The 23079-nt window shown below is 38.2% G+C and overlaps 1 protein-coding gene across 1 annotated transcript in view; it reads right to left on the bottom strand.

Annotated features, from left to right (window-relative positions):
* The window catches only part of LOC122807260 (plexin-A1-like), a 2134283-nt gene that overhangs the window by 292292 nt on the left and 1818912 nt on the right, over positions 1-23079 (bottom strand). The window contains exons 15-18 of the mRNA XM_044078363.1: positions 22416-22552; positions 18241-18408; positions 15284-15377; positions 7303-7542 (exon numbers count right to left, since the gene is read on the bottom strand). Of these exons, the coding sequence (XP_043934298.1) occupies positions 7303-7542; positions 15284-15377; positions 18241-18408; positions 22416-22552 (639 nt within the window). The remainder of the gene's footprint in view (positions 1-7302; positions 7543-15283; positions 15378-18240; positions 18409-22415; positions 22553-23079) is intronic.

Below are 23079 nucleotides of genomic sequence, written 5' to 3'. Positions count from 1 at the left end.
AAGTTACCAAATGAATTTGCTTCTCTGGCATGAGGAAAGCCATTTGGGCAGTTGTACTCAAGCTTGCACCCAGGAATGTAATCTGTTGACAGGGTACCCAGTTGTTATTTCTTTTTGTTTATGGTGTACCCCAGACAAGTTAGAACCCTTTTTTACAAATGCCAGATGGTTCAGAAGTATGCCCTGGTTTTCTACCTGAATTAGACAATCGTCCAGGTATGGATATATTTGAAGATTTCTTTGCCTGAAAAATGGAATAACTGGAGCCAGGCACTTTGTGAATACCCTGGGTGCAGTAGACAAGCCAAAGGGCAGTGCAAAGAACTGATAATGCAAGTAGCCTGCTTTGAAGCGTAGGAATCTTCTGTAAGATGTGCAGGTATGCTTCTTTTAAATCTAGAGTTGCCAATCAGGCATCTTTGCCTAGCATAGGAAGTAACTGGTGAAGAGTCAGCATCTTGAATTTTGGAATCTCCAGAAAGGTGTTTAGAGTAGACAAGTCCAGGATTGGACGCCATGATTTTTTTTTTTCTGGGTACCAGAAAAAGCCTGGAATAGAAAACCCTGTCCCTTTTCCTCTTCTGGTACTGGTTGAATAACCCCCATGTTTAAGAGGGAAAGTACTTGATTTTGAGCCTCTGCCCACTGATTTGGGGGCAGGTCTGGCCATCCGTTTGGTGTTGGCAACATGTGGAAATTAAATCTGTATCCCTGGGACACTATATTTAAAACCCATTTGTCCTGGGTTATGAGTTCCCAGTTCTTTGCATGAGGAGCAATCTTTCCCCCCAAAAGGGCGGTTAAAAGGTAAGTGCTTGGTAATTTTAAAAGGAAGTCATTGAGACTGTTTACCATAGGGGGGTGTCTTGTCATTTCCAGATTTGGAAGTGGAAGCCCCCCACTGCTTAGTTCTGAGAGTTCCCTGGGACTGAAACATGGGGTTTTTGCTGTGTCTAGGTTTGGCTTGAGAGGATCTGGAAGGGGCTGGAAATGACCAATTCTTAGTAGGCCAGTTACTGCTAAATATTGGAGGTTGTACTTGTAAGAAATCTTTAACAGTCTGCATAGATTTAGCTTTATCTTCCATCTTTTTTAGAACTTCTTCAGCCTTATTGCCAAACAGGCGGCCCTGATTTAAAGGAGCATCCAACAATTTAGCTTTAACATGATCAGGCAAAGATTGCTCCTTAAGCCAAGCATGCCTTCTAAGCACAGACCCAGTGACAGCAGCCCTGCAGAAGGCCTCTAAAGAATCAAAACCACATTGCAAAGTATGTTTTCCAACTTGTTCAGCAGAATGCATTAAATCCTGTAATTCTTTATTTTCCACACAATCAGGAATCAACATTATTTTCTGTTTAAGCAGTCCCATAATATGCTGTTGATATTTTAACATATGAAATTGGCAGTTTAAAGCTCTGGTTGCCAAGGTTGCAGAAGTATAAACATTTTTACCCCATCTATCCAGCGCCCTGGAGTCTCTATCAGAAGGGGTAGGATTTTTAGCAGTAGAAGCCTTAATGCCCTTGGGCCCCTGAGAAAGGGTTTCTGGATCTGCAACAGGATTTTTGAAAAGGAACTTGTGTGACTCGGGAACCCAGTAGTATCTGTCAAGATTACTAGGAACCAGAGGCAGGGAATCAGGGGACAAACTGGATTCCAAGAACACATCTTCAACAATGTCTAGAACAGGAGGTATAGCCAAAGGCCTATGCTGAGGCAGAAGAAGGAAATCCCTAAGCCGCTTTTTTGAATCAGAAAATTCCTGACTTTCCCAGTGGAAATGCTCCCTTAAAGTATGTAAAGTTTCCCCAAAAGAAAAATACTCAGGAGAGGAAGCAGAGGGAATGGAATCCTCTGCAGCAGAATCCTCATAAGTAGGCATGGACAAATCCAAGTCATTAGAAGAGTCAAAAGAAACAGAATCCTGATCAGAGGATTCATAAACAAGCTCAGCCCTAGGCCTCTTGGGGGGGGGGGGGTTTGACTACCCCTGATTAGAGTAATTAGATCTTCATCCATTTTGTTTCATTTGTTTTTTTAGGCATAGGGGCCTGAACATGTGGCCTAGGCGTCATTTTGTTTTAGACATAGATCGAGATTTAGGCCTTAGTAATGAAGGCGGTGTTGATTTAATATGCAAGTCTGTAGGCCTGAATACACCCTCAGAAGCCGATGCCCTGCACAGCGGCTCCGGACCCATCCAAGGTAGAGACATTCGCAGGTCCCACAGGTGAAGAATCTCGCGGCATACTGGACTCCGAATGGGTCACAGTTGAGGCCTGCAAATCAGAAGTAGCGTGTATCAGGGGCTGTGAAAGCACCTCACTGAGTACCGGTGAACTGGCGACTGGCTTAGGAGAAGCGTCATCAACAGTTTTGGACCTCGGTGACCCATCTCTGTCTTTATCTTTGCGTTTTTTCAGAATTCCGGTAGTCGGATGGCTAACAGACATTTCTGGATGATTAAACCAAGAACCGGAATATTTAGAGGCAAAAATGTACAGATGACGGATAGTGCGCTGATTAAATAAAGCACAAAACAGACAGCAAGGTACGTCGTGGTCAGGGCCTAGGCAAGGAATATAGTATGAATTAAAATCTTTATGAGGTATTTGCTTTCCACAAGTAATGCAATTATTAACTTTTACTGACATCGGTAAGGAGCAAAAAAAAAGTTTCCCCAATGGGGTACTTAGCTTTAAGTTGAAGACTTTGATTCTGAAACTCGAAAACGAAAATTTCAGGAGTCGGCCGACCAGCACTTGTGAACTGCTCCTGCTTTGGGCACGGCAAGAAAGACTGATGTAATGATGTCAGCTGCATATTTTATACCCCTGATGACCTGACGTCATGGAAGAAGGGACAGCAACCGACGCAGGACCCAAGACTTTGTTAATCAGGCCGACTGAGGGCAACCTGCCAGCAGATTAACCAAATGTAATGACTGCAACAGTGAAACACGAAGAACATCTGGCACTACACCTGAGTGCACTGTTCAACTACAGCCTCAGTTCTGGCTTTGTTCTCTCTGAATGGCACACTGCTACAGTCATCCCACTCCACAAAGGGGGGTGCAACTACTGACCCTGGGAACTACTGCCCCATCAGCTTGACGAGCCTGATCTGTAAGGTTATGGAACGTATTATTACAGATCTTATAAATAAGGATATATTGAATCTTAAAACCCTGGACCCCATGTAGCTTGGGTTTGTAAAAGGCAGATGTCTGCTCAATCTGATAGACTTTTTCAAAGCTGTCCCCAGAACGGTGGATGAAGGCAAGGTTGCCCACACAGCCTACCTCAATCTAGCCAAAGCCTTTGACACCATCCCACACTCTGGAATCATTGATAGGCTCACTATTCTGGGCATTAACCCGTACATCACTAGATGGGTTGCCAACTGGCCCACTGACAGAACCCACATGGTGAAAGTAGCTGACTCCAAATATGACTTCTGGGCAATTACAAGTGGAGTCCCACAGGGATCGGTTCTGGGTCCTCTCCTGTTTGGTATCTACTTCTCTGAAGTTCAAGCCAACACCAAGGGACTCTGGTTAACCAAATTTGCAGATCACTGCAAACTGGGAGCTATTATTGATTCTCATATTGATTCTCAAGCTGATTTGGACATTCTGCAAAAGGCCTAATGGAAACAAAAGACTGGTGTCAAAACCATGGACTTGGGCCCAACGCCAAAAAATGCATTGTCATTTCCTACTTAACTCTGAAGGTGTTATAAGGGATCTAAGGACACAGGTAGATAGCAATCTCTCCTTAGACAACCACGTAGCCACTGTAGTTAGGACAGGGCACATTTCATCACAAAAGGTTTCTCATCCAGGAAAAAAAAAGTTATCATCTCTCTCTACTCGGCCCTCATCAGACCCATTATGCCATTTGGCATGTACTTCACTAGACACCTCCAACAACTGGAAAGGCCCCAAAAGTTCCTCACTAAGAGGATCTTAGGACTTAAACAGATGCCTTATGCAGACAGACTTAAAAAACTTTCCTCCATCTCGTATCGCCTACTTAGAGGCGATCTCTGATTGACATACAGAGCCATGTCTGACTCAGTTTTGCTAGACATGCTTCATATGAAAAAATCCCAATCCCTCAGTGCTACTCATTCCAAAGACCTCAACCTTACCACCACATTAAACAGAACCTGCTGGAGGGATAGGCTCCTAACCCAGAGACTTCCAATGCTCTGGAATAAACTCCCTATTCACGTCAAGCAGAGCACCTCACTGGCCCTCTTCAAGAGGAATATTGATGAGTGGATGGGAAATAGGAAATTCACCCCGGAGATCACTTCAATCGCATTGCTAGACAGTGGCAAAGGGAACTAATGTCTGGTAAACCAGATGACTGGGAACCCTATTGGGCTAGGCTTGCAGTGGCTCCAGGGCCGTTAGCCTAGTACTTACCTATGAACCTATGTGATAACTCAAAACAACCAGCTGCAGGCAGATTATCATGAATATCAATCCTTTAAATCTCACTACTTTAAAATACACTAAATTTCAAGTGTCACTGATCCCCAGTTTCTCCAAGGTACTCATCAATACCTGCCATCTGAATACCTTAACTTCTAAAACATTTTCCCCTTCTCTCTCCCTAACACCTTTTGACTGATTGTCTAAAACATACAATAAATACTTCTTTAAATCATTAGGGCACCAAGAGTTAAGATATATGAACATTTACTTGCTACATCCAATCCACCTCTTTAAATGCCCTGTATTTACATAGCAAAGTATGTTCCAAAGGTAAGACATTTTTTTATCATCACACAATGTTGTCCCTATTCAAAATCTATTGACACTGCAATGCTTAATGTGCAGTGATGAATTCCTGAGTTGTATGTCTCTGTGACAACAACACTTGGTGTATTTGGTTTATTAAACATTCAAACAGTTTTAGTGCAGTCTTTTTTTATCTTAGTAGTTGTCGGTTGCTTGTTACTTTTATGCTGTTTCTTGGATTATGATTATAACAATACACAGCTAATGAGATCTGAGAGTATACAGAAATCCTTTACTAGAATAATCATGGGGATGAGGCGGCATTCTTATAAGGAAAGGTTAAAAACATTGTTTTATGTGGGATATAGGCTATCCCTAGTGCTACACTATAATTTCAGCTCGGATGAAATGCTCTAACACATTGGGTATCAAAACTTTGAAACATAAACTTAACCACAAACTGTAGACATTAGTGGTCTTGCCTTAAGTAAACACATGCACATAGGGAAATTTTTTTTCATCTTAGTGCTGGTAGGGTATGAAATACTTTACCATTAGAAGTATGGGCATAATGGAAGAGTTTAAAAGAGTCATTGATTCACAGTTTGGTCCTAAGGTTTCTGAACCAGGAATAACAGTTGGCAAACTGTAATATAGGCCCTAGAAGGGTTACTGACTTGTTTTCAACAACATTAAACACAGAACATTATATTCTCTCTCATCTCATGGTTGTCAATCACCTACCTTAGAGCTGCTTTTCAAACATGTACTGTTGCCCATCTTACATCAGACATGTAATGCTATTACCCAAACAATGAATGTCATGTTTTATTGTAACACTGGCCTATACTGGTGCAATGTATACTATGTTATTTTGCTTCTAGTCTTTTTTACTTGTAAATTTTATTTTGTTCAATGCAAATTCATTCATTTAAATGTATTCATTTTGCATTTCATACATAGTACTGGATACACATATTTTTTGTGTATTTGACTAATTTTATTGTACTGTATTGTTATAATGACCTCTATCCCAGGAAATGACTGAAAAGGATCCTTGTACCAGAAAATTACTCCAGTTAAATTTTAATGAAAAAAGAAATACAAGCTCTAGATACTGTTTCTGTAGCAAACACGCGTTCTGAACCACAACCATTCTCCATAATGTGTTCAGTATATGTGCTGTACTTGAGTTAAGTTTATGAAAATGTTTAGAATTAAAATGAATATCAAGTTTAGAATGTGATTAGGATTAAACATTATGAGCCCATGAACAGAATTAAAATTTGCAAGGTGCATATTCACTGCCTATATTTTAGATATTGCTCCAAACTCAAGAGACAACAGCTACTGCATTTATCCTGTTAGACTGCACACTTTGAGCAATTTCATTTAAGAGAGCGTGTTCATGTGCGCGCGTTTGTGTGTATATTTTATATATATATATATATATATATATATATATATATATATATATATATATATATATATACATATATACACACACACATACAGTAAATAAATATATATATATATATATATATATATATATATATATATATATGGGTTCACTTCATAATCTCGATATTCTGAAATACCGAATTTCAGAATACCGAGATTAGAATACCGAATGCCCGGAATCGCGAAACACCAGAAGCGTGAAATTCAAAATACCGAAGTTCGGAGCTTCTGGTGTTGCAGTGCATGAATGGATGTAAATGCAGGTAAATTTGTATGAGTGTGTAGATTATGTGCTGTAGTGTATGTTAGTGTGTGTTTTGGTTGTGATGTGTGTGTGCATGGGGCTGTGAAATGTGTTGGTGTGAATTGCCTTTGTGTGTGTGATTGTGCGGTCTCGGAGTTAGAGTATTTAAATAGGTTAGTTTTGTTTGTGTGTGGGAGGCAGTTGTGTGTATGTAAGTGTCGGGATTTTGAATTTCGCGATTATGGGCAGTCGGTATTGTGGTGTTTCGGCTTTATGATCTCGATATTCTGAAATTCGGTATTTCAGAATTTCGGGATTATAAAGTGAATCCATATATATATATATATATATATATATATATATATATACACATACACATACACACACACACACATATACTCCCATGCATTTTCCCTATACATAACAATTAAGAGTTAACCATGCTGTATTATGTAGTGCAGGTTCACCAATGGAAACAACATGAACTTTATTTTGATGATGCCATGTGAACACTTTCAGTGTAATTTTTCTGACTACTGTGTAGGAGTTCATTTGTGCCAGTGGCCAAGCTCAAGATCCATGATGAGCCATCCCACTTACCATTTAAAAAATAAATAGAAAGCACTATTCAGAGAGCTATCAGCAGGGCAAGTAAAAGTATGGGTAAGCAAACAACCAACCAAAAAAATCAGACATCAACATTTCTCAGATTACTGACGCATATAAATTAAGACAGGCACAAAGCATTCCTGGCTAGCTAAGCACTGCTGAGGAACAGAAAAGGGTAAAAATTAAATAATGTGTCAACGTCTAATGTACTCTTTCTCACTTGACACATCCTTACCTTAAGGATGAGAGGAGAGCCAGGCTTCAATTCCAGGATCCCTGCAGGACTCAGCGGATCGATGCTTGGGTTTGGGTAATATGCAAAACCAGTGTTGTTGACAATAAGCAGAGCTTGAACATTGTCCATGATGAAGCCAACCTCATCGGGTTGTTCTCCACTTTCAGGAAGATTTCTGTCAGGTTGAAAGATGGAAGGAGCCATACAGACCATGGTGGTATCATTGTAAACTGTGCAATTCTAAACAAAGAACACAGCCATTTAAAAAGTATACAACATTATCAGAATAAAGCTTGGTGTCACATCCAACAAAAGCACCCCAACATCTCAGCTTTGCAATTTATGCACATTTAAAGACGGACTCAATGAGGACTTTCACACTTGCCATAACTGCACTATCATCCCCCCTCCCTTTTTTTCCCTTTAAACTCTAACCACTGTGGGCACTATCTGTACAGAGACATGCATGAATAAATCAAATTAAACTGATGCTATTAAAATACAACTAGTTTACACAACATTAAAGAGCTGAAATGACTAAACAGTCAACAATATAACAGACTTACTTTAATGTTTGTTCAAAAAACAAGTTAACCCATGCGACTACTGTTGTTTGCCATTATGTTTTATGTGGGAAAGAGGAAAGAAAAAAAAAGCATACCTCTTCTAATATACAAGTGCTGTGACAAATGTACTTTACTTATTAAAGTGGGTTTGAAAATCAAGGAGTGAACTTAACTGATACTTTACTTGCAAGGTAAGCTACTGTCACTCAAACCAGACTCAAATTCAACAGTATTTTGTTCTTTGTTTTTCTGAGGGGATTTCTCATGTTAACCATTTCCACAATTGAACCAGGTAAAGGAGATCCGACTACAGGCTGGGTACAAAATATAAATAAAGTCCAGGCTGGAAAATCAGACAGATAGAGCACAACGGAATGGCTGGAGTGCAAGGGTAGAGAATGTGGACTTTACAAGGCATTTACAGGCTCCAGTGTGCATACGAGGAGAAGACACTCAAGGCATGCTATACAGATGTGCAAGCATGTCAAAATTTATGCATATCATGCAGGCTGACATTACTGCCTGCTGTTGCTTGGCTAGGGATCTTGGACAGTCATTCAGAGTATGGCAGCTCCATGCACATTTCTGCCTTTCCCCATCCGAGTCCACAATCCTCTGCTCTAAGATTAAGTAGCCTGAAGCAATGGTCCATCCCCTGACTCCCACAGAAGTCAGGAAATCCACATGGTAAAGGGATACATTACAGCAGAGGACCAGGTTAGACAGGAGGTGGAGGAAGCATAAAGCTACAGTATATATACTTCTTGATCTCTCTCATATATATATATATATATATATATATATATATATATATATATATATATATATATATATATATATTTATACACACACACAAAATTCCATCCATACAAGGTCACATTTCCTCCACAAAAAGTCCAAATTTCATGACTAGAAAACACATTAGTAATGGGTTAACTTATTTAACAGTTAACACACACAACCTGATTTCTGCATTAGCAACTGGATATTTATTTTTATTTTATCTTTTTTAATTATTTCAAATAATTTTATATGTAATCAATACTTAGAACTGGAAAAATTCCTTTCCATCCAATTACTTCCTGCTGTTTTAATTTCAAATGGCAACATTATCAATAATCAACAGTAACAGCTGCAAGAATCCTTTTGCATCCAATGTTTGCATTTTTAAGTTTCATATCAAAACTAAAGTGCAATCATCTAGTTCCTGAAGAGACATCTTTCCTCTCTCTCTTTTTTTTTTTTTTAATTTATTCCTGAAACACCAGAATGGCAAAATTCACAGCTATCTTCCCTTTGATCACAAAACTACTAAATATTTCTTTCACATGAAATGTCTCACAAAAAGATACACTTGCTTTCCTAGATTACGATCTTCAGACTGTAAAATGTAAGTTTTTGTTATTTAATTAAGGCTACAGAAGAATTAAGAGGTTAATATGAAAAAGGCAACCATCTGACATGCCAGGACTACAGCGTACCACAATGTGGAGGCCAAATGGATGAAAAACTGGATTAATATACATTAAAATCCTTGACTGCCATTTCTCAGAGTATTCCGTTTTTTTTTTTTTGTTTTGTTTGTTATTTCAGAGATATGGTGATCTCAGAGTTGATATATATATATATATATATATATATATATATATATATATATATAATATAAATATATATATACAGTTTCACTTTATAATCTCGAAATACTGAAATACTGAATTTCAGTATCTCAAGACTATAAAGCCGAAAAATCAAAACACCGAAACCGTAAAACCGCAAAATTTAAAATCGCGAACGTAAACACACCAAACACCACACAACACATACGCCGTCCTCCCCACATTACAACAAACAAACACAAAAATACAAACAGACAAACCTACACTACATATAAGCTGGGGGGGCAAGCCACCCTGCACCCCCCATGTGGTGGAGTTGCGCCTCCCCCCCCCGCTACTTCTATATACTAACCCTGAGGTCACACCAAACAGAAAGAAAGTAAACTCACTACTACACACACTACAATCCCCTCGCGCACACACATCACATATGTACAAACAATACCACTGTCAACACTTACACACTCATACTCTTACCTACCTACCCTAACCCATACCTAAAACTTCCAAACACACTCACATATACTCAAATCTCTACCCAAAATCCTTAAAAAAAATATTCACTTACCTTAATCTCCAACCATACACACACCATACCATACATCAGGCACACAGCATATCCCACTTCACATAGCGCACCACCACAACTGCAAATTCAACATTTATGGATTCGCGGTTATGGAGTTTCAGTATTGGCTTTATAGTCTGGAGATACTGAATTTTGACATTTCAGTATTTTGAGAATATAAAGTGAAACGATATATATATATATATATATATATATATATATATATATATATATATATATATGGGTCCACTCTATAATTTCGAAATACTGAAATATCGAAATTCCGTATTTCGAAACCACAAAGCCGAAATCCCAATCACAACTCTCAAACTCGAAAACACACAACCGCGAAACTCAAAATCCCGTAACTATGCTATACGTACAGCACACACACAAACATACACAAAACACCCCCCCCAAGCAAACTCATCTAAACTACATATAAGCAGGGGGGCAAGCCCACCTACACCCCCCACACCCCCCTACTTATATATTCTAACTCCGAGATCACAGAAACACAAACAGAACTCACACACACATCTTACAGTCCCTCACACACATACATAACAGTCACAACACACACTTGCACACACTAAACCCCTAATCAACGTACTTACTTCACACAAACTTACTAAAATTACACCCAAACATCCACACACCATACCGCCCAGAAGCAGAAATCCAAAATATCCATGATTCGCTATTTTGAATTTCGCACTTCTACCAGTTTCGAAAATGTGAGTCTGCGGCTTTGTAAGTTCAAAATACTGCAATTCGAGATTTCAGTATTTCGAATTTACAAAGTGGACCCATATATATATATATATATATATATATATATATATATATATATATATATATATATATATATATATATATATATATATATGTTCAGGAGGAGAGTACTTGCCCCCCAAGCGATGCAGGAGAGCTTGCCCTCCATTTAAAAGTTTAAAGGAGAAGAGCAACATTTAATATTCACTCTCCTCCTGCATTTTTGGTCCTTTTTTGCCAGTGAGTTGAGACTCTGCAATTGAGAGCCCAGACATTTTTGTAAGGAGACAAAAAATTATTTTAATATCCATGTGCTTAAATGGAAGCACAGATTATTTACAGTTTAATAATTTTATTATAAAAGGGAATATGGATATCCATGAATAAGAATTAGACATTAACATTGTTTGCCTCAATAAAAGTACCTCTGCTATGACAAGCACACAGTCGAAGTGCTTGAACCCGGGAAAAAAAGCTGATGTGCAAAACTCCACAAGCAGCAACTAAATATAAGGCGATTGCTAAAGAAGTTTTCATTTAACTCCATCTGTCTGATGATGCCTGAACAAAGTGGCAGTTTCTGAGCACTCAGCTTGAACTTGGCTGCCTCAGAACTGTACTGATATGGACTATACACACATGTATGGAATAAGGTACTTAGAAGGGCAAAAATGAAAGAAAATCAGTCCAAAGACAAATGCAGGAAAAAAAACACCAGCTAAAAAAGCATCACCGTCCATAAGCTCAACTAAGGAAAGTATAAACTAAACACACGTTTAACTGCAAGAAGACAAAACTATTCATCAGAAAGCACTGTTCAGATCTTTTTTTTTTTTAAACACCTTTACTGAATCATCACTCGTGGCGTGGGCATATATAAAAGTAATCAAACTATTAACATTAACAAGTTCATGTTTATAAACATTATACTTCACACATATTGCTTTATATCATATAAACTAAGCAACCTTATATTAATTATTCAATTCCATCCCTTTTTTAAACAAGAAACCGTTATTAATCCATCACTTACAACATACGCAATCATACATTTACATAAATGAAAAAACAGACAGACACAATCTTAGTTGCAAGAATTTTACATAACAAATCAAACTGACATACTCCCAGGTGCAAACATTATACATCACTTATAACCTACCCAATCATTTTCAGTCAAACATTAAAATCCTGCTTCTTTTAGACCTCATTCCTCCCCTGTGTATATTGTTCCCACAAGTCTCATTTTTCCAGTCTACTTTGCTCCTACCTTTTTCTAAAATCCCAGTTCCAGTTGTTTTATCTCTGTTAGCATATTTAAAACTTCTAATACAGTTGGTTTAGATTTTGATTTCCATTTTCTAGTAATTGCTTTTTTGGCAGCTGCCACAATTAAAACACAACAAGGCCTTACCATGTTTAGACAATTCAGATTCTGTACCACAGCTCAGAAAAATCATCTCCCTCAACACTAATCTGCCCACCCAGCATCTCCCAACAGTGCATCCCGCAGGGAATCCTTAAAGTCTGCTAACTCACCACATTCCCAGAAAATATGTTCCCAATAACTTCTTTCTTCCCTGTCATACCTTCAACATTGCTGTATACCCAAGGAAAAATTATCTGGATGCTTAGGCTATAAAAATATTTATGTAAACATCTCCAAGCAAAAATCCTAAATCCTCTAGATTCTGCTGCATATTTGGGAGACATACATATATCCTCCCATTGTTTCTTTTTGAATTGCTTATCCAGCCTCTCTTCTCAATCCTTTCTAAACTCCTCTGATTGAATCTTATAGTTATCATGCAATATTTTATATGCTCTACTAATTATTCCTTTTTTAATGGCAGCTTCTGTTCTACATTCTACTAAAAACTCTACCAGTGCTGGTCTTCTGTTTAGGACTCCCCTATTACTTTCGCTTTGCCTATACTCTGACATCAATTCTCGACAGGGAAGACAATCTCTAACCTGCAGTCCAAATAAATTCTTGGAGTCATCCCATTCGATCATCTTTCCTTCTGTAGTTATTTGCTCTCAATATCAAGGTTCCTTTGCCAGTTTTCTCTAAAAAATTCCAGCCCCCTCTTGCCTATTGTCTATATCCCTAATTGCAGAATCTCCTTTCTCCATTCCTGTGTTGGCTTATTTCTTAGGATACTTTCTGCTACTTTATACATATAATATTCCGCATAACTACTGTGATTCTCCTTAAAGGTCTGCATCCAAAATCCCAGTCTCTCCTTGTTTCTTGAGCTTCCCCCGTTTCATCATCATTCCTTTCCACTTTGAATTATAGTTTTCTGCTTGTGTTATGTACAGGAGCCTTAACTGTGCATCTCTGAAATACCCCTTCAAATCAGGTACTCCCAATTGGCTCTGTTCTACTGGAAGAATCAGATTATCTCACTTGACTCTTGCAGTCTTCCACTCCCAAATAAAGCCCTTCAGCCTATTAACTGCTATCCACAACTTCTCCTCTGGTTAATTAAACTATGCCTGACCTGTGTACAAGACTAAAAGGACTAAAAACATTTTAACTGCTTGCATCTTACTATCTATATCCAAATAACAAAGCTTACATTTTTTCAGTTTTTGCATTATCTTTTATTTAGATTCTTCCTACATATCCTTACCTGCCACACCAGAATAATTTTTTAATCCATACACTTAAATACTTCATTTTATCATGCCCCCGTAAATATGGATATTGCTGAACCAATTCATGTGTGGATACATAATTTACCGCTATTGCATTTATTTTAGCTTAATTAATTTTGTGTCCCAAAAAGATGTGAAACTGTCTCAAGATGTTCTACTACTCTGTAATGTCTCTTAACAAAGTCTAATAATGCAGCTGGTGACTCTCTGTTTACCAACAAAGCAGGAAAAAACTGGAACCTGCTACCCAATGAACTAACTCTAATAACATCCTTGCCACTTTTCAAACTAGAACTTAAAAAACACCTCCAAAAGCACTGGCTTTGCCCTTGTAGTAACCCTGACTAACCACCCTCATCACCCCTGTTTCTTCCTCTTCTAACTTAACTTCCTCTCTTCTAAACACTTAGTCTTGTAAATAAGACTATCACTAGTTAAACTCTAACCTATTGCTTAAATCCTTGTACCTTATGTGAAGTATTGCTTCCTTAATCTGTAAATAAGACTGTCACTACCTAAACTCTAACCTATTGTTTAAATCCTTGTACCTGATGTGAAGTATTGTGCGTTACTGTCCTGTACTACAACTGCTTTTAGCTTCCTTAAGTAATATTCTGTCTATTGCTACTTTATATCTAGAATGAAAAAAACATCTGTTTTATTGTTTATTAATCCTTTACTTACCTTGTAACAATATTTTTATACTTTGTATATCTGTGTGGAGCTTTTCTCCCCAGGCCTCTACTGAAAATGGAAATATGCCCAGCTAGACTAGCCCGGTCAACAAATGTAAAATAAAAATAAATAAATAATTGACTTCTGGACAGAGAAAGGGTAGCCACCTACATATTACCTCCCTCAGTTAAGGCAGTCTTTAAACTCAGTGCCCCAATTTACTTATATTAGACTGACTTATGCCCTTTTCTTACTGTGGTTGGTTGCACTCATTCAGTTGAATTAAATTTTGTAACAATATTCTCATCTGCATTTTAGTCCACCTTTGCTGGATGAAATAAATCCAGCCCCCAAAAGTCTTTCTTTAGGTCACGATCCCAGTGTCACTTACGCAATCTGCAAAACCCCAAATGAAGGAAGAAAAAGCAGGTAACATCACACACCACCGAAAGAAACAAATTACTTATTCTCCAGCTTCAGAGTACAAAGATATGTATATGCAATGTCATCAGCTTCAGAGTACAAAGATATGTATATGCAATGTCATCAGCAAGAGTTTTTGCACACACCCATATAACAGTCCCCCTGTGAGTTGTCAACCAGCTCATGCAGGCTTGCAGTGTGCTGTCCCCTTCTCCCAGTAAACATGCAATATACCCTTAACAGTGCAGACTAACTAGTCATAATCCTTTCAACAGCGCCCCAGTGCACAAACTATCTTCTAATGTCAGGGCTGCTTTTTAACCTTAGGTGTATAAAAGGTGGGGCAGTCAGTAACATTCACAGAAAAAATGTAAAGTTTACAGACTCTTCTCTAATTTGGAGAAATAAACATGGCCTTTAACATGAAAGCATATTTTTACAAGGCATTTCTGTACAGAAAACAGTTAAGTTTTCTCCCCTTTACCCGTGTTACACAACAAATAACAGCAAAAAAAACTCCTGTCATTAAAAATCTGACCATTTATCTCAAAATTGTAGTTAGCAGTAAAGCCCTAGCCTGAACAGAATGGCAATTTTAGTTTTATAGCAGACATCATGCCTGCCACATACTGCAGTCCACATCAGCGTAACAAATCAAAAACAAAAATAACAATTAAAAAACAGGATTTACTTACACTGAAGGACTCTGTGCCACGAAGTTTTACACGCATCTTTGGTTCCCTTATTGTCATTAAGTTGGTGCCTGTTATTGTCAGATCAGTTCCTCCACTGTGCAAAGAAGGATACAAAGAAAGACATACCTAAACAACTTGAAATAAATGCTAAAGGCAAAAATTATACGCAACACAAAAATAGAGTTACTCATTATATCTATCCACCAACGAAAGAGAAAAACTTTACTAAAGTAAATCACTAAATGAATTTTAATATAATTTTGTAGCACTCTGAATGGCAAAAACAAAGCATATATAATTGTACTACTTTTTCACATATAAATGGAAACAATAAAAACATCTGAGGCCATCTCTTTTGCCTCTTACTTCATTTGCCTGTCCCCACTGGCTTTCTCTCTACTTACTTTAAATGGTCCTATGTCTTACAATTTATGAGTTACAGCCTGTCATTTAGTCTTCTTCTTCCCACACTAGTTCTTTTCCACCTCATTAGGACCTTAATGGTGACTGGCGAACTGCCAAGGGAATTTAACTCGCCTGAAGTACATATGTAAGCAGAATTCAAAAGAAGAGAAGGTATTTTTTAAATCAAACATTCTTCATGCTTTAAACCTCACCTACTCTAACCATGTCAGAAAAGCCTCTTAAAATCATATAAATTCACTGTCTGTTAAGGTTGCTGTTGACAAGAATTTCATGTTCACACTTAACTGTCAAGAAAGAAAGCGAATGAAGTCATGTAACCTTATTATATGTGTGTATTAATTCAGAACACAAACAAGATACGGTATTATGTTAGATATAAAAAATGGGCAGCTTCTGAAGAATACAATTGTAATTGCCCTAAGAAAATTTTCAGTTCACATTCAGGTTCTTACATGGTAGCACCCTCCTTTTAAGGAGAGTGCCTTCACCCGTCAATCAAACTTAGAAACATACAGAAGCAAAGATTTTTAATAGGGCTCATTATGTGACTTTTCAGATGTTATGTAAATATCATTTTTACCGTTTAAACAAAAGATGGACTAACCTAGCTTGTTTTTTATCTCTGATAAGTCAACAGTGGTGGTGGGAGGAGTTTAATTGCCACACTTCTTCCAATCTCATGTGGCAAGAACAAGTTAAGTTACTTGCACACACAGCTAAGGTCTACAGAAGCACTGACTGATACCTCAGCCTATTGCAGATGTCAGTAAAGCAGTAGAGCCACATCCACTACTATGCCAGTCTAAAGCTACTAAATAACCAGCTACTGGGAACTGAAATGTTTTCCATTTATTCACTGCTCTTTCATTCAAAGACTCATTATAATAAAGGGTGAGAGCTGCCAGGGTACTTCCTTCTGTCACAGTGTATGGCACATTACAGCTGATTCACATGTCCTCATGACACAAAGACAGCATTGTGCAGAATACCTCCTCTACAGCCAAGTACCACAATGTCACACACCACTCTTTTTATCAGCTTCTGCCACACAAAACAGTATATCCATGTCCTCCAGGCTTTAGGGTGAAAAAAGTCCTAGTGACTACTGCATAAAACTTGGTCTAGGCAAATGTTATAATCTCTAAGAAGATAACTGTTTTTACAACTGTGGGCATTACCTGTTTAAAAAATGTACGGCTGTGTAGTCTACTCACTGTTACTGTAAAAGTTCCGAGTGTCATCACTGCTGCAGGCATAACTTTAGGGAACAATCTCACCTACTGAGGTCTGACATCTGGCCAGACTTTCAAGAGCTGCGCACCCTTCCCTTGGATGTCTCCACATCCCTGGTATAAAAGGTGGAGTGCCAGACATTTTTATTTCTTTCTTTCTCCTCCACTGGTAAAGGCTGGAATCACACACTCAAGGAATGAGCTATGAGCTGTAGTAATGTATAGAGCAAAATCGATGTAGTCACCTGTGTAAATTCTTATTTACTTTATTATGTTAAAATGTTTGTTCCTGTAAATAAAATGTCAATAAAAATTTTTAAAAAGTGTACAAACCCACGGTTCTGGCAATGCCTTGGGAAGAAACGTACCCTTCTTTGTCACCTAAACAAGAGGGCATTGGAAAAAGAAAAGATATGGGTAGTAAGGGGAGGGCAATATGAACTGACCGCATCCCCACTGGCCCCTGGTGGGACAGTGACTACACTTAAACATCTACAATTATGGTAAGCCGCCCAAACAAACGTACTATATTTCTTTTGGTTTAGAGAAGACCACCACAGTTGGCAGTCCAGGCAGATGGGTAACTAGTACCATAGAGGAGGAAGGCAGGACTTTTTGGATTGTCATGGCAAACACCTTTCCACTCGTAGGCACAAGACCAGTCAATAATGCTTGGAAACTGACAAAAGTGATTTTTTTACAAAACATGGGAAGTTTAAAATAAAAAACAGAGCTAATAGTTCTGTTCACATTATCTAAAACAAAATACATCAATAACAAACATACTATGTTATCGTAACATTGACATAAATACATGGGGATTCTTTTTTTTTGTTACAAAGCTGAGGTTTCACTCTTTTCAGATGCTGTGACAGACACTATATAAAAGACACTTTTCTCTTTAAAACTATTACATGTGTTTGATGCAAGAAGCCTAAGATGAAGAGAATTCATACCTCAGCAATCACATATATTACAATATTTTAGTTTTTGAGATAAAGCCTACTCACAAAGTGAGTGAAAATAAAAATATGTACAAATTTTAAACTACTGGTAGTAAATTGGTTAAATTTAAGAACTACGTTTTTAAGTATACCACTGTCTTGCACAAAAAAGGTAGGCAGTGATTTAGGGCTACATTAGACCATTCAAGTGTTTTCTTACAATTTCAACACACCATCTCACTGTGCTGTCACAGAGCTGAATAACTCTGCACCTGTTCATCATTACTACAATGAAAAATTCACACAGCACTGTGCACCAATGCATGCAAAACTGCAAACTGCATAGCCAACCTACCAGGCAATGCTCCATTCAGGGTCAATTTTAAGAATGGTTGGATCCTCTGTATAAACGTACTTAACATCTTCATTTCTCAGGACAGCCCGGTTAATGTTGACCATAACTGAATATTCTCTAACAACCTGGCCTGATGGAGTGATGCAAACAATATCTCGCTGACTCCTCCTACAAGAAAGATGAAACATCAGTATAATCTTTTACACATTTTTTAGTCATGATAAATGTTACAGTGCAACTACTAAATCAATGGTGTAAGATTCAGAAATTTTAAGAAAGTATTAAGAAATGAGTCCTGTATATTTCCAACTCAAATTACCTCTTCCTCTTCTAAGAAAACGGATGGCAGTAAAAAGCTATTGTCTGGAGACCACAAAATGATGCCCATTGCAAAACTAACATCAAGTGGAGCCTGACTGTTCCAGCAAGTCAACAAAGAAGGGATGCAAACAAGCACCCACTGGACAACACGTTTACACACTGCAGCTAGAGCTGTGGTGCATGTGTAGCAGCTGATTTGGGTTAGTGGCAAATACTGAGAAAGTGGAACTTGTATAGGCTGCCACACAGCAAAAGGATTAATGGTAAAAGAAAACCACAGAATCGCTGAGGATAACACTGGTGCCACAGACAAAATGTGCAGTTCTTTAGTCCAATTGCAATTAAGTTTTATCCTTCCTTCAGCTTTTTATCTGTCAAGGAATGGCCCCTGATTTGGATGTGAACTGTATCTTCAGACTGAAGGAATGTAGTGGAACTCATTTTGTCTGCGATGGTCAGATTGATCTAGAACAGAAACAATCTGTTGACTGCACATAGTAAACAAAAATATATTACTAATGCAAGTGATGACATAAAAAAAACTTGTGCAATATTTTAGTACATATAGAGTTATGCTTAAGAAATATGGAGGAAATAATGTCCATTACTGCACTCATTTGCAGTTCCTACTTGGAAAACGAGTATAATAGAAAACTGCTACTACTTATCCCCCCCACCACACCCCAACAAACTTCTGCCTCTTCAGTCAGTTTTGTTCAGAAGAAAAACAAAACCAAACATAATGCAGACTACAAATTTATTCACAAAATGGATGGTCAATAGGCTTCTAAGGCTCAACATTTCCAAGAAAGTTGCCATGACTGTACATGCCACTGTACGAAATTCATCTGCACCACTGTTATCTCATAACATTACCTACAGTGCAGATAAATTGGATTTTGTGTTGGTGTGAATTTTAAACAATTTCTGACAACCAGCTTACCCTTAAGCAGCAGGTGTCTGCTACCATTAAGTCCTCTTGCTTTCATCTGAGGAATATAACCCTTAATAAGTACCTTATTTCAGCTGTGGACCCCTAGTAGTGATGCATGTATTGCCTTCATCTAGGTTGGACAACTGCAAGACCATTTACCTGGGGCTTCCAGGTTTAGAGATGGAGTCTTTAGATGGGGTAGAACACAGACTGGCTACTAACAAGAGTTCCTGATACCATCATAGTACTCCAATTCTGCATAATCTACCATATTTGCCAGTTCAGTCTTCCACTATTTAGAAGGTATTAAGCCATGCTGTATTCAGCCTTAAATGATCTTGGTCCTTCTTACTTCAAGGATTTACTGGTCGGGTATTGATCTGCTCATGCCTTTCTCTCATCTAGCATAATGCTCCGAAGAAATAAATCTACTCTTCTGGGAAAAGATCCATTCATTTTCAGGCACTGAGGTTTTAGACCCTAGTACCTCGTAGCTGAGGGTGTCCCAAATTCTTACCAGTTCTATAAAGATACCTACACACACTCTTATTTAAGGCTGCCTTTTTAGTGTAAAATTAACCATCCAGCACCTTACAGCTATAATTTTAATGATTTTTACCCCTGCGATTTATTGCCCATTTATACATTTTTTACTGCATCACTGCTTAAATATATTAAAAAAAAAAAAAAAAAAAAAAAGAACTCCCGGTATAAAGGACCTACATCCTCAAAAAATAAGCATTTAAGACGTTTTTAACAGACTGCCAATAGACAAGGAAAAAAAACTCTGGAGTATCTAAGCAGACTGATTAAATTTATTAAACAGCCACAATATTAAATGAAAAAGGCAAAATTAGAACTAATCTCTGTTTGGACAAACAAATGACTCGCTAGAACAGAAAAGAAAGTACAGTTGTGTAAAATCTTACCATAACAGTAGATGCCCTCTCCTTCACTTTTACAGTACTCCTAACATATGGGATTTCCTGCCATGGGTAGCCCCACGTCAGCCAGTATACCAAAGCCTACTGTTGCATTAAGGAACACCTAATGTCACAGGCATGCTCCATATGCACAGTGAAGGCTATAAACGTGACGTCTGGACATACCATCCAGGGCATAAAGGAGACGTCCGGACATACCATCCTCAGAATTGATTGCCCCAGTAGGAGCACCAGTCTAAGGATACCATCCTCAGAACTGATTGCCCCAGTAGGAGCACCAGTCTAAGGAAACCCAGGAGGTAACCAGTGACAGCAGTGAAGGAAAGGACATCTACTGTTACGGTGTGTAATATGTCCTTTCCTCCACTGCTGCAGTATTTACTGCCTCCTTCCTTCCCCCAGTCCTTTTCCTTCCAGGATGTACTGGTTACATTCTGGGTTTCCTTAGACCGGTGCTCCCACTGAGGTAATCAGTTCTGAGGATGGTACTTCTGGACACAATGAAGTATTTTGCCGAATGCGTACTGGCAGGTGTGAGTCAAGATCTGACCTGATGGCTCATGCTCACCTGCAGCTTTAGCCGATTCTAAACACGCTGCAACACTAATCCTTGTACAGAATATCTACAATTCAGTTAACTAGCTTTCTAAAATCTTCACTTCTTCCTCCTTAGTTTCCTTATGATTTTAACCTAACTTCCCATTCTCCTATTTGTTCAGAGCTAAAGGCTTCATCTTCACTTCTAAACAAAGCACAACTTTAAAATACTGTAGTCTACCTCTTCCTGTATATTTTTATACAGTCTTCCTTACCTTTTTGGTCTTAAATTCTTTAAACTACCTTTCTATTATTTGTCTTTCAACACTTTTCTCAACATTAACACACACTACAGTAGTTTATCATACTCTTTTTTGACTCATCTTTTTCCTCATTCATGTCAGGCAATTCAATGTCTACTTTCCTACTTTAATTCTGTATCCATGCCACCCTCATTCTAAAATATTCTTTACATCTTGTATCTTCAAAACAAACTTTTTTTGTTTTGGTCACTTCTTCACTAAGTCCAGACTTCACAGTTTGCACAACATTTAGTGAAATGCACCTCTCTACACATTTAAGTTGCTGCTTCAGGTGCCCAACATGCAATAAAATATTCTCCCTCTTCACACATCCTAACAGCACTGATGGCACTTATTGGATTCTCTTTACCCTTAACACAGCTATTTTACTGACACTATCCAAAGATACAGCCACACAGCAACTATTCATAAAACAACAGACAGGGGTCCAGGGAAGTAAATATTGTGGGAAGAAACATCCAGGGAATTGTTATGGTTAGGCTTGTATAGGCCCTAGGGCCGACAGCCTTGTACCAACCTATGAACTGTGGCATCCAGCAAGATCACAGCTGTAATCAGACAGAGAAAATGTATTTCAAGATGTGGACAAGAGACGAATACCAACAAATGTTCCCCATGTAAAGCTAAATGCACTACGGCATATCCCCACCAAAAAAACACCTGAAAGCATGTTTGAGAAAAAAAATCCATTTTCTTATTTAAGGGCATTATTACTATGCTCTGAAAAGCAGACTTCTTCACACAAAATCATTCACAGTGTAATCATCTATGTGGCTCTGTTACAATCAGACTGTCATGGTTCACACCAGGATACGGAGACCCTTCAGATAATGTACTTCACTCTTCCAATACACCACAAGTGACAAAGACACACTAAGATCTTATACTCAAAACAGGCCCCTTGCTATCTGCCTGAAAAAAAGGACAGACACTCAGTTTAACTAGGTCTTAACACTTACAGAACATTAGGAAAACTGAAGTTAAGATGTTCCAAGTCCTTCCTGTTCCCCGGCTACCCTGCAGAAGCATAACATTGAAAAGTATAAAACCAGAAAATGTTACAACAATTAAACATTATATTTGTTCCACTGTGTGATAATCTCCCAATATGCATACCTTTCAAATGTGCAAGCCCGGTCTCCAACATAAATGGCTACATCACTTCCTGCATCAAGATGTCTTCCTGCGATAGTTATCAGAGTTCCACCAGAGACCGGTCCTTGAGCTGGAGTTATTCTGTTGAAATAAGGTACCTAACATGACAGAAAACACAAAATATAATTTCTGGCAATTTAGAAAAGATCCAACTGTATTTAGGTGCAAACAGCACCATGTTGCACACTGGCTTGGCAGTTCAGGATGGATGAAGAATTGGACCATATGAGAAAAGGAATATTTTAACAAAAATGGAACTAGGTCAGATGAAGCTACAATAAAAGTTGGCTAAAGACAGGAAGGGTTGGCATAGTGACTGAAGTCTTAATCTCACAGTTACAAGGTACAGGTTTTGCTTTTGACCTCTGGTTATTGGCTAGGCTTAAAAAAGTCTGCAAATTGATAGCCTTGTACTTCCCTACGAACCTATTAAGTACCAACGAGATGTAAGCAATTTAAGATGCAAGAACTACAAACCTAGCAATTAAACCATGTTCTTCAGCTAGAAGACAGCAAACAAAATATATGCAACTGATTTAACTTAGCTGAGGAAGTTGTCACTCTGTGTGTGACAAAGATGTAATGCAATACAGTACCCTTCACCTGTACCAGGTAATGAATGAGC

This window comes from Protopterus annectens, chromosome 7.part0 (assembly GCF_019279795.1).
Source record: "Protopterus annectens isolate FY-2018-M chromosome 7.part0, PAN1.0, whole genome shotgun sequence".
NCBI lineage: Eukaryota > Metazoa > Chordata > Ceratodontiformes > Protopteridae > Protopterus > Protopterus annectens.
The sequence above is the reverse complement of the archived record's forward strand: the minus strand, read 5'-3'. Positions and strand labels throughout refer to the sequence as shown.